At 38.3% G+C, this 16,548-nt stretch overlaps 1 protein-coding gene across 1 annotated transcript; it reads right to left on the bottom strand.

Annotated features, from left to right (window-relative positions):
• Positions 1-1,879: 1,879 nt before the first annotated feature.
• On the bottom strand, positions 1,880-2,833 carry LOC139188718 (uncharacterized). The gene has a single exon (XM_070806404.1). It carries the CDS (start codon positions 2,831-2,833, stop codon positions 1,880-1,882), a length of 954 nt encoding a protein of 317 aa, XP_070662505.1.
• Between the last annotated feature and the right edge of the window lie 13,715 nt (positions 2,834-16,548).

Here is a 16,548-nt window from a genome sequence, read left to right as displayed (position 1 = left end):
TTAGACCTATTTCCTTTTGGCTAAGAAATCAATTGACCTTACTATGATGATTTACCCAATAATCAGAAACAGTGACTTCTATTTCTGCATTTTCACCTTCCTTTGCTTATTCGTCTCTCATTGTGAAACTGGATCATTCCGTTGGCATGGTTTCTAGTTCAATTCTCGATATCTTGTACTCTGAATTGTAATGGACTTGTTTTGACCTTCAAATTCTGGAGTATTCTCTCAGCCTTTCCAACATGATTTCTCGCTCAATTAGTGAGGAATTCATGATCGATGGATTCGGCAGAAGTGTGCGCCCAATTCTTATCGATTTAGACAGGAATGTTGGGAGCATAATCTTTACACAAGCTTACTAGACTTACCAGAAAGAGTTCCATATGGGTATGAGGTTTAAGCTGTATTTTGGTAAGAAACTGGTGAAGATTGTAGTGCAGGTGATTAGCATATTGCATCACTATCTTCATGTTGAATTGAATGGTCACCACTCATTATCTTGCTACAATTCATAACCATCACATCTTACTCTGGTAGACCTTTTTGATGATGTGATGTGTTCGCCTCAACGTAGCTTTCCACTACCTCTCACCAGGATCCTTTAGTTCGAGAGCACGTGAGCATGAGGTTCGAGCGGTCTTTTAGTAAGAGTTGGTTAAAGGTTTTAGTACTGAAGGTCAGCATATTGTATCACCATCTTACTAGAATTCATAGGCATCACATCGATTATTTTCCAACGATATGTGTTCGTCTCAATGCATATTTCCACTGCTTCACTTCTGAACCTTATTGTTATGACTACGTGGTTGTTAAAACACTTCTAGCAGATCTGTTTAGTGCATTCTGGGATGGCACTACAAGACGATCGAAGCGAGAGTTGGATAATCTTTACACTTCTCTTGAAAGGTGTGTACTCTCTTTTGTTTTTAGGTTGACCATTGCGAGTTGTTCTTCTTTCCACCAACTTTGACCTTGGTTGACTAGAATTATGCAACTAAGCAAAAATGGAGAGGTTGATTGAGCACTACAACAGTTCCCAAGATATATTACGTGTTGAGGAAGATGACTTCTTGTTTTTTGCTTGCTTGGTTTGAGCTTTTGGGTCTACTACTAACATGGTAGCCACTTCTCTTAAATCCCAAGGTACAGTTTTCAAATGGGTTATTTATTGGAAAAATTCTAGAGTAGTTGGTCACATTTGGAAGAACTGAGGAGGATAGGATGTTTGGTGCTGGATAGAGTTTTACGACAACAGTCTCTGTTTTGTTCAGTATGGGGTATGGCACTTTTTGCGACATGGTATGAAAGTTGCTATATGCAACATTGGTTGATAGAGGAGTTGTGCGAGCTTGTATTTGGAGGATCAAAATTTCGATGTGTGAAATTGTGCACCCTCAGGAAATTATTGCTTGCTTAGCGAGACAACAATGTGTTGTCGGTAGTGCGGGCTGCAAACCGTTGTATCGATAACTTATTCGTTGGGTTCGTTAAGCAAGTGGGCAGGAAGATCCATCTTCAGCAGTTGTGTGGAATTGTTATTCTTGGGACTCTAACCAAAAACTCATGTCTCGAAGTGCACGACGTTTCATATGCTTAGGCGAGACCCACTCTCATTTTTCAGTTTTGGTTTTCAGTATAAGTATTTTAACTTCATTTACTCTAGTTAATTGTTTTGACGTTACAAATGTTTTTGGAAAAGTATTTCTGTTTTCATTTTTTAAGTTGATTCGAGTTTTTGAACAATATGTTCAGGGACGAAGCCAGAGATTTGTGTGAATGGGGGCATCCTCAAACAACAAAGTCATAATTAAAAAGCTTAAGAATTTACTAAACACAATACTTATATATTAATCCATAAAGTTTTTCATACAACAGTCCTTTACAATATCCCTCGACGCGTTTTCATGTTCTGAAAGCGTTGCATGACAACATCATTACCAATACCATCAAATATCTCTCTCTCTATAAAAATAACCATGTTATCATTCATCCATTGATCTCCCATCCGATTTCTCAATCGATTCTTCAGAATTTTCATGGCCGAAAATGCTCTTTCAACGGTTGCAGTAGCAACTGGAAGAGTTAGTGCTAATGTCACAAGCAAGTAAACCAGCGAATACACCTTGTGTTTCTTGCATTGAACCATTTTTTTTGCAAGATCTCCAATCTCTTTTAAACCTGAAAACTCAATGCTAGACCGCATATCCACAATGTAAGTCTCAAGTTGAATCTTAAGTATCACCAGCTCATTCATAGAGAAGTCTTTAGGATAAAATTGGGCAAGACGCAATAGCTTTTGGCTATCAAAAGCAGAGAAGGAGTCGGCTGGACATAAACATGCCAAACAAAGAAGTAACTCAGTGTTGGTCTCATTGAAACGATTATTTAGTTCTTGAAGCTGCCAATCCAAAACAACATAAAATATCCCAACACAATAGTGATGCATATTTGTGACTGCTTTTGCTTTTCGTTGCCCTCGCCTTCGAGAAAGAAACATATCATCCATATTAGGCACATCAATATCATGTTTAAGACAAAATTCTGAGACTTCATTGAGTAAAGAATCCCAACCATTTTTCCTCATTATCTCCAACCTTTGCTTACAAACTCCAACCAACTTCATAGCATTTACAATATCTTGATCCTTCCTTTGCAATGCTTGTGACAATTCATTGGTTATTCCAAGTATATCTTTCATCAAGTGTAGATTAAACACAAAATCAAATGATTGCATGGAATCCAATAAATTATTCGCTTCACATCTTTGTTGAGAGCTTACTCCATCATCTGCTATTACTTCAAGTACATCAAGTATGGATGAAAACATAGTCATTATACTTACTAAAGTACCCAAGTGTGAACCCCAACGTGTTTCTCCAGCACGTTTCAAAGTAGTTTCTTGATTTTTGCCTTTCCCACTTGTAAACTCATACCAATAAGCATACAAATTATTCAACAAATAAACATTTAATTCAACTAATCATTTGAATAAATGTATACCCATATTTATAGAATTCGTAATTTCATAATTTCATTCATCAATAATCATAGAATTCATCATATAAATAATCAATAAGTCAATAACCATCCATATTAGTGCATACCATATCCATATGATTCTATATTTCTATACCAATTAAACAAAAATTCGTCTTAAATAATTAATTAGGGTTAGGAATTATAGATTTAGGAATTAAAAAATTTACCTAAATATATATATATATGTTATCGGCTAGATACTAGAGAATGGCTGGCTGCTGGCATGGCTGGGAAGAGCAACTTTGCTCCAGAGAGCACCTGGACAGGAGAGCAACTTTCAAGGTATTGGTTTGGACTTTGGAGAAGACAAACAGAGCAGCACCAAGCTGCTCTCTGACAAAGGGCAACGAAAACAAAGGGAGTAAAAAAAAAAGAAATGGGAGTCTGGTCCCCCACTAATACTATAACATAACTTTTTTAGGAGACAAAAAAAAAAGAAATGGGAGTCTGGTCCCCCACTAATACTATAACATAACTTTTTTTTTTTTTTAAACATATACGAAACGACGCCGTTTCGTTTACATTTAAAAAAAAAAAATCAGATCAGGCTTCTGCAGAGGTTCGTTTTGCCTTTGGCCTGGTTTAGAAAGACCCAGATCGGAGGAACCAGAAAATTGCAGTGGGGGCTTTGCTGCTGCTCAAAATCGCAGTGGGGGCTTTGCTGCTGCAGAAACAGATGAGCATGCCAGCATCAGAAAAATCTCATTGGGGGCATCCGCCCCCTCTAGGCCCATGGTAGCTCCGCCCTTGAATATGTTAGTACATATCTATTTTTGATGTTATAGTATTTTGCGTACTCATTTTGGACCTTACGTCAATATATGTTTTCAACTTTATGTCTTTATAAAGTATGATTTCTACTATTACACTAATGGGGAAAGAAAGTATGAGTCTGGAGGCACGAAAGATGGAATCATTGCAACCGATCGCGACGGTGTGGCATTTTCCCTTTTGTGCAACTGCTCTTACCTCTATTCTTTACATATATGTATATTATTCTTCTTCCTATTTTCGAGTATTTTCAGTGTAGTATGTTATTTTAAATTTCGGGGACGATATTCTTTTAAGGGGGGTAGATTGTTACACCCACCCCTAATTTAAATTGTATTTTCACTACGTTTGATATTATCTTGCTTTTAAAATGATTTTTGGGTCTTAAATGGTGTGCCCAAGGGTCCCACCGCCCTGTTTTGTCCCCCGGTTCCCTTTCTATTTTCTTTTATTTTTTTTAAAAGTCTTCCTCTTTCTCTCTTCTCCCTCACTCTCCCTTACACTCTCTCGGCTCTCTCTATCTCAACCCCTCCGAGGGTTTTTCTTACCAACAAACATCACCATCATCTTTATCTCGCCGCTACGAACCCAACCATAGTCTTGGCATCTTGGAAGTCGAACCATGAAGCCCCGTACATCAGCTCCGACGCAGACCGCCACTTTCGAGGAAATTTCCCGCCAAACCAAGACGAGTTGGCCGGCGTGCAAGGTATCAATCTCTTCGTCTTGCTAAGAACTACAACTTTCCTTTTTGTTTCACTCAATTTCATTAAGTACTGAAAAAGTTATACTCATTTAAATCTTACCCAGTTTTCGGTGACCTCCGAGGCTTTCGAGGCATTTTCAGGCCAAACCACGGCAAGTTAGACATCATGTGACATTCTCTTTGTCTTTTCGAGAACTACAACTTTCGTTTTTGAATCACTCGATTTTGTGGAGTTTTGGCAAAGTTATGGCCATTTAAAGTTGGTGTGGATTTCTGGCCGAATTTCGGCCTTCTTCATCCTTGCGTCCGGCGACCCACCAAACCCAAGCCCTTTAGGCCTTTCCTGCCGAGCCCAACCCAAAACCCATTTCAGTTTTATTATTTATTTTATTAATTGTTTTAAGTTAAAGGCCTTTGGGCCAAATTAGCTAAGGCCCTAAGCCTTTTTATCTAGAAACCCAAAACCCTTAGGCTTACAGCCTTCAGGCCTTTTTTACTAGGGCCCTAAGCCCTCTCCTCTAAACCTAGCCCACCTAATTAGCTAAACCCAAACACTTTATGTGGAATATTCCGCCAGGAAATATTCTTTGGAATATTCTAAAGATATTCTGTTGACATTTTACGAAATTTATCCAGGACCCTTCTTAAGGTAATTTGACATTCTGAATCCGTTTCCAATGTCCTTTTTCCCAAATTCAATTGCTATTATATAGTTTTATTTATTAGACTCTTTATGTGCTTAGGGGTAATTATAGTGGCGTTTCTGTCTTCGCTAGCTACGTGACTTTTCAATGACGAAGTACTGTGAGTGGACCCCTTCTAAAATTACATGATTTTATAGTTCAATTGCATAAATGAATAGCATGCCTTGCGAGTTTATGATTTTATTTTATGTTAAGCATGTTTATTGAATATGTTAATTTTCGTCTCGTGTTTTTGGTGAGGAATTAATTGTTGGCCTATATTGAGCTATATTTTAATATATTGTATTTTCTATAAAAACCATGAACTGGTAGACTATCTGATGGATGACGATAGGATGCTAGAACATGTTTTAGAAACCCCTATTTATAGTATAGATGATTGATGACTTTATACTATGAAGTGGTTATTTTTTTAGAGGCGTAACTATTTGTGCGTACCTAGTTGACACTATGCTGCCTGGGGCGAGGATCTGGTGTTGGCAGATAGGCCGGGAGAAATAATCCCTAGCTACGGGCTGAGGGACACGAAGCAGGCATTAGGCCGGGAGTTGGTAATCTCTGGCTACGGGCGCAGAGACCACGGTGCTGGCATAGGGCCGGGAGTTATATTTATTTCAGTGATCTTACTAGCAACACATCGCGCTTACGAGACAATCTATGAAATGATACATGCGATGATTTATATGATGTTTTCCGCGTTATACCTGTTGAGATGTTTTATTGCATGCTAGAGTTTCAGAAAACCTATCACTTATTATGTTAGTAGTTTTCATTATATATAAACTTGAGGGTTAGTATGTTCATAATTGTTTTTGTATTATGTATATATATGAACTTGGTCCATTCACCCTTGTTTTGCACCCCCTTTCAGGATTTAGAATCGAGACATACGATCCCAACGTCAATGCTTTCGCATTGGCATATTCGAGTCCTCTCGGTGTAGGACCCGCATCCGTTATTTATTAAATTTTATATTAATTCTGTTAGAACTCTAGTTAGTTGTATGCTCTGAACACATTCCTAAATTTTTAATTCATTGTATTTTAAATTCATAACCCTTATTTATTTCTTATTCTTAGCTTTTGTATCAATTAATGGCTTTCATCACCCTCGGGTGTCAGCCAGCACGTGTCTATCTTGGTATTTGGGGAATATCAGGGTCGGGGCGTGTCAACAGGTGACCGATCACTATCTGTAGCCAACTAATCAATATCACGCAACATAATAGGTTATGTTCCCAACTCTGCCTGTAACACATCATCCATACCATCTCTTCGAATCTGCACTTCACTCATCATCTCCCCCTGAAGTGGAGAGTCGGAAGAGGGCTTCACAAAATATGAAACTTCCTCATGGAAGGTGACATCCATGGTAATATAAGTTTTTTGAGTCGAAGGATGATAACACTTATAGCCTTTTTTATTGTTAGCATACCCAATAAAGACACACCGGAGAGCACATGCATCAAGTTTACTCCGCTGATGAGAGTAGACATATACATACGCAATACACCCAAACACTTTCGGATGAAGCTTTGATACAGAAACAAGAGAAACATGTTTTTGTAACACATCAAACGGTGTCTGAAAATCAAGAACCCTACTTGGAACACGATTGACAAATACACAACAGCTAAAACAGCATGACCTTACACATCAGAATGTATCAAATCAAATGGCAAAATGGCTTTAGAATCACTTACGGAAAAGGAAGCACGATGACTCTTAGCCATGAAACATGTTTCACACTTGAACTCTGAATCACTACAAGTGCGAAACAAAGAAAGAAATAGATGTTTCATATAACTGAATGATGGATGTCCCAATCGTCGATGCCACAACCAAATTTGATGTCTGTCATCCACTTTAGCACTTAAAACTTGATGATTATTTGAACCGGAAACAACAGTATCCTTCATAGTCAAGATGTAAAAACCCCATATTATTTTACCACGACCAATTATCTTCTGAGTTTGAATGTCTTGAAAATAACAATACGTAGGGTAGAAGTGAGTAGAACAATATAAGGTATCAAGAAGTTTTCCAACCGACAAAAGATTGCACTTAACATCAGGAACAAGTAAAGCACGAACCAATGATAAGGTTGGAGTCAGAGAGATAGTGCCTTCACCCTTCACAGGGGAAAGTGCTCCATTTGCACTAGTAATATACGGATCACGAACATAATCACATAACTCATCAAACACTCTAGGGTCACTAGTCACTTGATCAGTGGCCCCAGTATCAATTATCCATTTATTTGTTCCACCAAGATGCATAACAATAATATGATTATATTGAGCCATTGAACAAAATCACGAACAATAAAGGCACAAAAGATACACAGCAGAATGAAAACAATTTACCAGACACTGTAGCAATCACTGTTCACGGCACTGCAGCAGAGACTATTCACAGCACTGTAGCAATCACTGTTTACGGTACTGTAGAGGATCACTATTCACAAGCAGATCACGACTGTAGCAAGTGTTGTACTGTAGCGCGACACTATTCACTTTTTTTTTTTTTTTCATGAAGGAAATCACGAAAAATGTGGACACAAAATTAAAGCACACAGGTCACCAAGAGCGAACTGCTCTGATGCCATATTAAACTAAACATGGTAAATACCAAAAATATATATGACAATATTTGAGATTTTCTTATATATTCATTAATCTACAAAGTAGAGTATATATAGAAGTTACAATTGGCATTATATATGTACTTCACCAATGTGGGACAATAAACTACTATTTACACTTTAACTAATATATAACTCGCAACACTCTCTTCTCCGTGTCTTGTGTTGTAAGCCAAAAGTCTTAAAGTCTCTCTCATTGTATAAAAATAAAATAAAAAATTGCTGAAGAAGAAGAAGAATAGGTTCCTTCCCCATAGCTAAAGCCCTTGTATTAAGAAAATCCTCATTTTGCCCTTTTTGTTTTCTTGGTTGTTCATGTGTCCTTATGATTCATTCCAATCTTGTTCTCTGTGTTATATAACAGAAAAGGTGGTATTCTTTTACTGGTGTGCTGTTGTTGTTGCCCTAACTTCTTCATTTTATATACAAAGATATTATATGTGTTATATGTATTTTTGTGATCGAAGTGTGGGGATGCAAACCCTATAAATCATAAGTTTGTGAATCTTCTGTTCTACATAGGTTGAAACCTTTCTACCATTTTCAATTATTCAGGGTTTTAGGGTGGACCTTTCTTCTGCAGATTTGTCTTCTATTGATCCACCATCACCAATGCGGCCGAACCGATCAAACCGACTGACCAACCGCTCAGGCCGGCTGATTTTGGTTTGGTCTTGATAAAGAAAAGACATAAGTGTTTTGGTTTGGTTGATTTTCTGTAATTAGGTTGATCGTCGTTTTGGGATTAAACCAGTCCAATACAGATCGTGCCCCCTACTTCAAACTCAAAAGGGTTAATGGTTGTGTTTGTTAATTGGTGGAAATGTTTTTACAACTAATTCTTAAGTAAAATGCAAGTGGATCTTAGAAAAGCACTGGATGTGCTTCCTGCAAGAAGCACCAGTTATAAGTGCTTAAAATGTTTGTCGAACCCAAAAACAATTTCTCTAAAAATCAGTTATTTAAAGAATTTCCAAACGAGTCCTAAATTTTTTGTTAAAAACCAAAACACTTGAAAGTACTTCCTAAAATAACATCTAGCAAATACTTCTCCAAAATGCATTTATATGAGAGAAAAAATTTGCTCGTTTGGATGTGCTTTTAAAATGAATGAAAGCGTTTTTGGTGAAAATGTTTTTGGAACCAATCCTTAGTAAAAATGCAAGTAAATTCTTGAAAAGCACTTAAAGTGCTTCCTGGAAGAAGCACATAACTGGTGCTTCTTACATAAAGCACTTTAAGTGCTTTTGGAACCAAAAAATATTTTCTCTAAAAATGCTTTTAGTAATTTTAAAAGCACATCGATCAAAAAGCACTTTTAGAAGCAAACCAAAGAGTACCAAAAAAAAATCAATATTTCCTTTTATTTGAAGTCAGTGTTTATGGGCCAACTTTCCTTTTATTTGCATGAGGAAATCCGAACTCACACAATTTTATTGGGCGTCCCGTTTTGGGTCGCTTGTTTCACACGAAATAAATAATTTATAATATCTTGGGCTCGAAACCTAGTCCATAGTCTTTCCTAAATTTGTTTTCGCAATTCTCCACCTACAGAAAATACGCAGGGAAAAGGGAACTTTGCAAATCGATCATCACAAACCCTGGAAACTTACAATACCAAGCAGAAGCAGCAGCGACAGTCTTCAAACACAGACATGGCCATACCGCCAGATAGAGAAGAAGATCACAATTATCATCGTGAGATGCCCGAGGAAGGTCACAAAGAGGCACGGTCCAACGTGATCAAGCGAAAGAGATGTTCCGATGACTTCGTAAACGATGTAGCACTCGCAGAAGACAACGATGATGGCAACTTGGGTTTGGAATTGGAAATTGGTGTTTGTGGTGGTGGTGAGAAACGTTGCAAGGGAAAAAGATGTTCCGATGACTTCGTAAACCATGTTGCGCTTGTAGATGATGATGATGATGGAAGCTTATTGGATTTGGAATTGGAAATTGGTGTTGGTGGTGGTGGTGGTGAGAGTCGTCCTAAGTGGAAAAGAGGTTCAGAATTCGTAAACAACGTTGCACTCGCAGTGAATGACGATGATGGCAGCTTAGGTTTGGAATTGGAAGTTGGTTGTGGTGGTGGTGGTGAGAGTCGTCGTAAGCGAAAGAGATGTTCTGACTTCATAAACCACGTCGGACTCGCAGATGACTACCGTGATGACCAATTGGGTTTGGAATTGGCAGTTGTTGGTGATGGTGGTGAGAGCCGTAGTAAGCGTAGGAGGGTTTGTCTTGATTTGAATAAAGTTTATGACTCTGATCAAGATGAAGATTATGAAAAGCAAGATCATGTCGAAGAAGCCGCTGCTTTAATGAGCCCATGTTCATCGTCTGGAAATTATACAGAATACTATGATGAACATGATAAAGGACCCGATTGGGAACAAGAGGTGAACCAAGATGATCCTCCTAAACATGGTGATGATCATGTTGAAGAATTAGCAGCTGTAGTAGTAGTACCCGATGAAACAAGTACTAACCATCTTGATCAACATGAACATGGGGGGCTCGGAACCACAGGTATTGATTGGGATCATTGTGATTGCGATTCCAATCAATATCTTGGATCACCTCATAATGATGAGGAAGTAATTAGAGGGTATACTTTCAGCGGAGGAGACGATCTATCTGCTGCTGCTTCGGATGAAGATGCAAAACTCCAAGTGAAGCCTTTTAAATTTTTACCAGACTTAAACGAATTCCCCCCAAGCGATCACGCGCCTAAGTTTCCTTTTATGACAGACCTACACATGTCCTTAGTTTGATAAATTAGTATAAGATACTACTAAGTAAGAGCCTTTATTCAAGTTTTACATTTGAAATTGTTCTTTCGATCGGATCCTCTTTCAGATGTAAAAGCCTTGGTTATATTCATATCATTCTGACAATATTTTGATCCAGTTATTTGTTGTTTTACATGAATATGGTATGATTAATGTTATTAGTTCCAAATAACATCAACATGAATACAAGCTTTTTGTTTTTGATCTTGTTGCTAGCTAGCCAGTTTGAGCCGTTGAGGATTTGGTGGATAGCAAGGTCCGTAATTGGGAAGAAGTTTTGATCACGACCAACGTCCAAAGCCACCTCACAGTAGAGAAATCATTGTTGAATTTGCAGCTGACAATGGAGCTTAAAAATATGTACACAACAAATGGAGGTCGAAGATCAACCTTTTCTCGCAGAATAAAAGCTCTCACTAAGTCATCCTATATATACTAAGAAGAGTACGTAATATCTCTGAAAAAAAAAAAAAAAAAGAGTACACAATACTTCCAAAATAATTAGCTTTTGATAATTTTACACATACTAGTAAAAATACCTAGATGATGTTTGAATTATATTCACCACTATATGGTGTTGTGAGGTCACTTATGCCCGCTCTAAACTACTTAGATTAGTAGGGTGTTCCATCCATAATAAGTGGGTAGCAAACAAACAAACACACATTTGGAATCCACGTAAAATATCTAAATGATTAAAAGTCTCGGAGTTTGTCCCCGATTAATTAATCAACAAAATTGCCGTCGCACAAGTCTATAAGTTCTTTCACATGCAACCTCCAACTGCAAATTCAAATAGTTCTAGTCAAAACAGTAACAAACAAGGTTTTTTATTTGGTTGTAATTAAAAAGTGCAGGTGTTTACCTTTAATTGATAGTTTCCTCAAAACTAATTGTGTTTACCAAGATTTCTTTTGAATTGATAAACCCTCCCGATCCAAAGCAGGTGCCATCCGACGCAAGGAGTTCCTCAAGGTGGAGTCGCTCACCAACGTTGGAGAAGTTATGATTACCTGAAGATTCTTCAGACTAGGTAGGGGTGGAAACAAGGTAGTACTGCTCCTTCTGAGTTCTTTTGGAACAATGATCGTCTACCATTCCATTCACAACATCAGTAACGATTTTACAACTTGGAACAACACATAGACAATAATAAGAGAGGAGTGTTTGAACTAAAGAATTGATATATAAATAGGCTTACTTATAAAATACCCCGTGAACAATACCCTAAATATATCACTTTACTCCTGCTTTTACAACTGAATCACTCTCTCAGTTCGTGAACTTCATCCATTGACTCGTTAAATTTTGATTACAGGACAGTCAATATGTCATCGATTTGTCATATTATTGTTATCAGGTCGATATAATAGATCAATAGTTAACGGTCAATGGATGGAGTTGACGAACAGGGTAATGTGAGATACGGAATGAAGTTCATGGGGGATTGTGATACAGTTGAAATGCCATCGGATAGATGTGATATTTTTGTGATAATTTAAGGGGCATTTTAATAGTTAAGCCATATAAATACCTCAGCATCCATAACATGTAAGCTCATTTTTCCGGAGCAGTCAAACTGACCAAGAAAATTTCTCATTTTAGGATTGTGCGGGAATGTGTTGAAATAAGAATCCGCTCTGTCCCCAAGTATGATGGTAGCCTCAGATAATTTTGGAGCATTCAAAGAAAATCCAGTCTGCCAATAACCAATGAACTCACAAGAACGTAGCTTTGGAGTTTCAATAATTGTACCACGTCTCTCATTGAAATCATCGTTTCCGGTCACATGATGAACACTATCACCCAATCTAAAAGATTCAAGATTCGCAGCTTTTACTGTAAGCTCGTATTCTGTGAAACCCCTTATTACTTCCAAAGACTTTAGGCTGGAACTTGAAACATCAACCCTCGATAGGCCGCCACATGAGTCAATTGACAAACTCTCAATTGAAGGGCACCCCAAAATCAATTTGACGAATGCAAACTCGTCCACGAGCACTTCTTTGAGGGACATAGATTTCAAAGAAGGAAGTCTTACATGTTGAAAGCCCCAACCCCAACTTATTGCCACAGACTCCAGGTTCAAACTAGTTAAGGATTTTGCGTTGAGAACCGTATGGGGTAAGTTGTATAGAGGATAGGACAAGTTATGGGTTGTATATAGGCTCAAATCTAACTGTTTAACTTTTTTCCATATAGCAAAACTCAAGCACTGGTTGATGAGATTTTCGTATCCATAGTATCTCGTACGAAGCCTGAATTTATCTAAGTATTCTTGCTTATGATCTTTCTCATGGCGCCTCAAACAATTTGTCACGAAATATTCGAACTTATCATGTTGAAATACATGATCACCATGTTGCTCTTCCTCGTCGAAATCTAATAAGGGAATTAAAGACCATACCCTTTCCCACTGCTTGGAGAGTATGCTGGCCCGTATGGCATATCTGGTGGAAAGGAGTTGGAGAATCTGGTAGATAACAAGATCAGGTAACTCGGGTGTACTTTTGACCATGGCGGCATATTGTTCTTGATATTCTTGCGTTTTGTCTTCCATGTTGAGATTGTTATCCATGTTTGCGTTGTTGCTACCTGTTTTGTCTTCCTTGCGTTCTGCCTTTGATCTTCTTGCTGTTTCTTTGCTCATCTTCTTCAAGATCAAGACTCCGAATAAAGTAGATTGAAATATTTTGTAGGGCTAAATTTTTTTGTTGCACGTTATGGCTTAATCATGAATAAGTTTGGATATTGAGCCCTATATATTTCATCGACATCTAGAATCCTTATGAGATGTGAATTAAGAATTACATGATGCTGAGGAGTCATGCTAATCTCTTTAATATAAAGTTGAATTTTAATAGAGTTGAATATCATGAGTGCTCGATGAACAAGATTAACAAAATAATTGGAATATTATTAAACAAACAAGAATTCCGAAACGGCTACAAAACCCTAAGAGACTATATTGTGACTAACTTAATTATTTCTCAAACTAAATTACAAGCAATATTTATAGAGAACTAAACCTAAAAAACCCTAACTCGGATGGACTAGGCCCAAATCCTAAACTAACAAGCAAAACCCAAATACTAATATTTTCTAACAAATAGGACTGTATCAATATGTGTAAGGAGGTTCATGATCTAATATAGTAATTTACGTTCATATCACTCTAGTTCCTATTTGTTAGTTAAACGTCATAATACCATAACATGTTCAATAAGGAGTACAACTTGTTCAAAAACCAAATAACTAATTTGCATATAGCTGTGAAAGAATTTTTTTTAATAATTTGAAGATTTGGGCTTAGCCAAATTGGCTAGAGTAGTGTGCTCATTCCTATGCACCAAAGTTTCGAACCTCATTTCTCGAAATTTAGATAAACTTAATTAGTGTATAATATCGTTTGTGTTGATGCACAAAACCGGAGGGGTCTTGGAACAACGAAAATCCGATCGTGAATCTGCAAGAAAGTAAAGAACACAATATGTACGTGGTTCACCCCAATGTTTGGGTTACGTTCACACTGATATTGTATTTCTCTTAGAGGATTATGAGGGAGAGAGCCTCTGTAATGTGAGAGTGAGGCTTTGAAGGGTGAGGGGGCTTCAAGCTTAAGAATTGGCCTCTCTTAATGAGGAGAGTGAGGGGTCCTTTTATAGAATAAGGGCTCTTCACTTATTACATATTTGCCCTTTCATTTATTACATAATCACATTTGAGTCCCCCAAGTATTTATACGAGGTCTAAATACGGAGGCCCTAAGTATGGTACAAACAGTAGTCCCCCAAATCTTCAGTCAAGAGAGTCTTTTGGCTGGAGACTTGAAATTCAATCCATGTGTGGGCCGAAGTAACTAGATGTCATCTAAGACTGATACACGATATGAGGCGGTACTCAATCTGAAATGATGCTCAACTAGAAGTAGCACATGTTGCAAGGCTGCTCTGCTTGTGGCTTATGTTGCCTTGGTTGGCTCGGCTTGTGGCGTTGAAGGTAAGGGAGTCCCTTTTATATAATAAGGGCTCGCTTCTCAATACAAAAAATGATGGGCTAGAGTTGATGCTCGTGGCGAGGCGGTTGCTCAGCAGGCGGCGATGCTCTCTAATGATGGTAAGGGAATCCCTTTTATAAAATAAAGGCTAGCTCCTCAGTACATGAATTAGGAGTGATGCTCGCGGCGAGGCGATTGCTCAGCTGGTGATGATGCTCTCTAATGAAGGTGAGGGAGTCCCTTTTATAAAATAAGGGCTCGTTCCTCAATACATGAATAATGGGTGCTTTCTAATGAAAGTAAGAGAGTCCCTTTTATAAAATAAGGGCTCGCTCCTCAGTACATGAATAATGGGCTAAGTCCCCCAAATATTTTTCATGAGGCTCAGTTGAGGCCCAATATATGGTACATAATGTAGTCCCCCAAGTCTTCAGTCAATAGGGTCTGTTGGCTGGAGACTTTAAATTGAATCCATGTATGGGCCGAAGTGGCGGTTGTTCGGATACGGTGTTTGTATACCCTGCACTGAAGCTTTATAGGTGAAGCTTTGCAAGTGAAGCTTTTGAAGCTGGAGCTTTGTAAATGAAGCTTTTGAAGCTGAAGCTCTCGAAGCTGGAGCTCTGTAAGTGAAGTTTTCAAAGCTGATTGACATGAGTGATGCTCATGAATGTTGACATGAGTAATGCTCATGAATGTTAACATGAATGATGGTCATGAATGTTTATGTATGATTGACATGAGTGATGTTCATGAATGTTTATGTATGATTGACATGAGTGATGCTCATGTATAATTTTGGAGTACTAGACGTACTTTTGATCACCTAGTGGGTGATAATAGCGGTAGGCTTCCGAATAATTTTGGAGTACTGGACGTACTTTTGATCACCTAGTAGGTGATAATAGCGGCAGGTTGCCGAATAATTTTGAAGTCCTGGGCTTACTTTTGATCACCTGGTTGGTGATAATTGCGGCAGGGTGCCGAATAATTTTGGAGTACTAGGCGTACTTTTGATCACCTGGTTTGTGATAATAGCGGCAGGGTGCCGAATAATTTTGGAGTACTGGGCATACTTTTGATCACCTGGTTGGTGATAATAGTGGCAGGGTGCCGAATAAGTTTGGAGCCATAGGGCCTGGTTCTTTTGGGCATATGGGCCTTCGCTCTCCACATAACATTCCAGCCCATTATTTTGGGCTTGCCGTTTTTTTTATTATTACCCTCTGATAGGGTTATACAGATGTCTCCGAAAGATAAGAAAAATAAATTACATCATTCACAAATAAATATGACCCTTTGCTTAATGGGTCACGCCCATAATGTCATCACCACCGCAATTATGTCTGCTTCTTTTTATCTTCTTTTGTTTTTGCTTTTATGGGAGTGGTTGAGATGACTGAGGGACAAATGCATGCTTTTTCTTTTCATCTACAGACATACTCACATGCAGCCTTTCTTTTTCTTTTTTCTTTTCACTTTCTGCTTTCGGCCTGGTTATTGTTGGGACCTTGTAGTGGGATAGCATGTGCTATTGGAGAGGGAAGCCTCTCTTTTCTTCTCCTTGCTTTTGCATGTGGGTGGTCGACAAAAGCCATCCATACGGGTGGTCGACTAAAGCCATCCAGACTCATCATTTCTGATGGCATCATCGACAGAAACGGTTCGATGAGGTTGCGGGAATTGAATGAAACAAATAATATCCAAAATCTGATCACTCACCAGAATATCCAACCCACCGTAGTTTTCTTTCAACCAGTCACAAAACTCAGTGATGGATGCCGTGTCTAGCACATCGAGCTGATGGCGAAATGTATTGAGGCCACCTTCTTGGAAGACCTTAGCTGCTTCAAGCCCCACACTGCGGTCTCTGGATGTGAGTATAACAATAACTCCATG

This window comes from Malus domestica, chromosome 10 (genome assembly GCF_042453785.1).
Source record: "Malus domestica chromosome 10, GDT2T_hap1".
NCBI lineage: Eukaryota > Viridiplantae > Streptophyta > Magnoliopsida > Rosales > Rosaceae > Malus > Malus domestica.
This window is presented reverse-complemented; position numbering and strand designations above follow the sequence as displayed.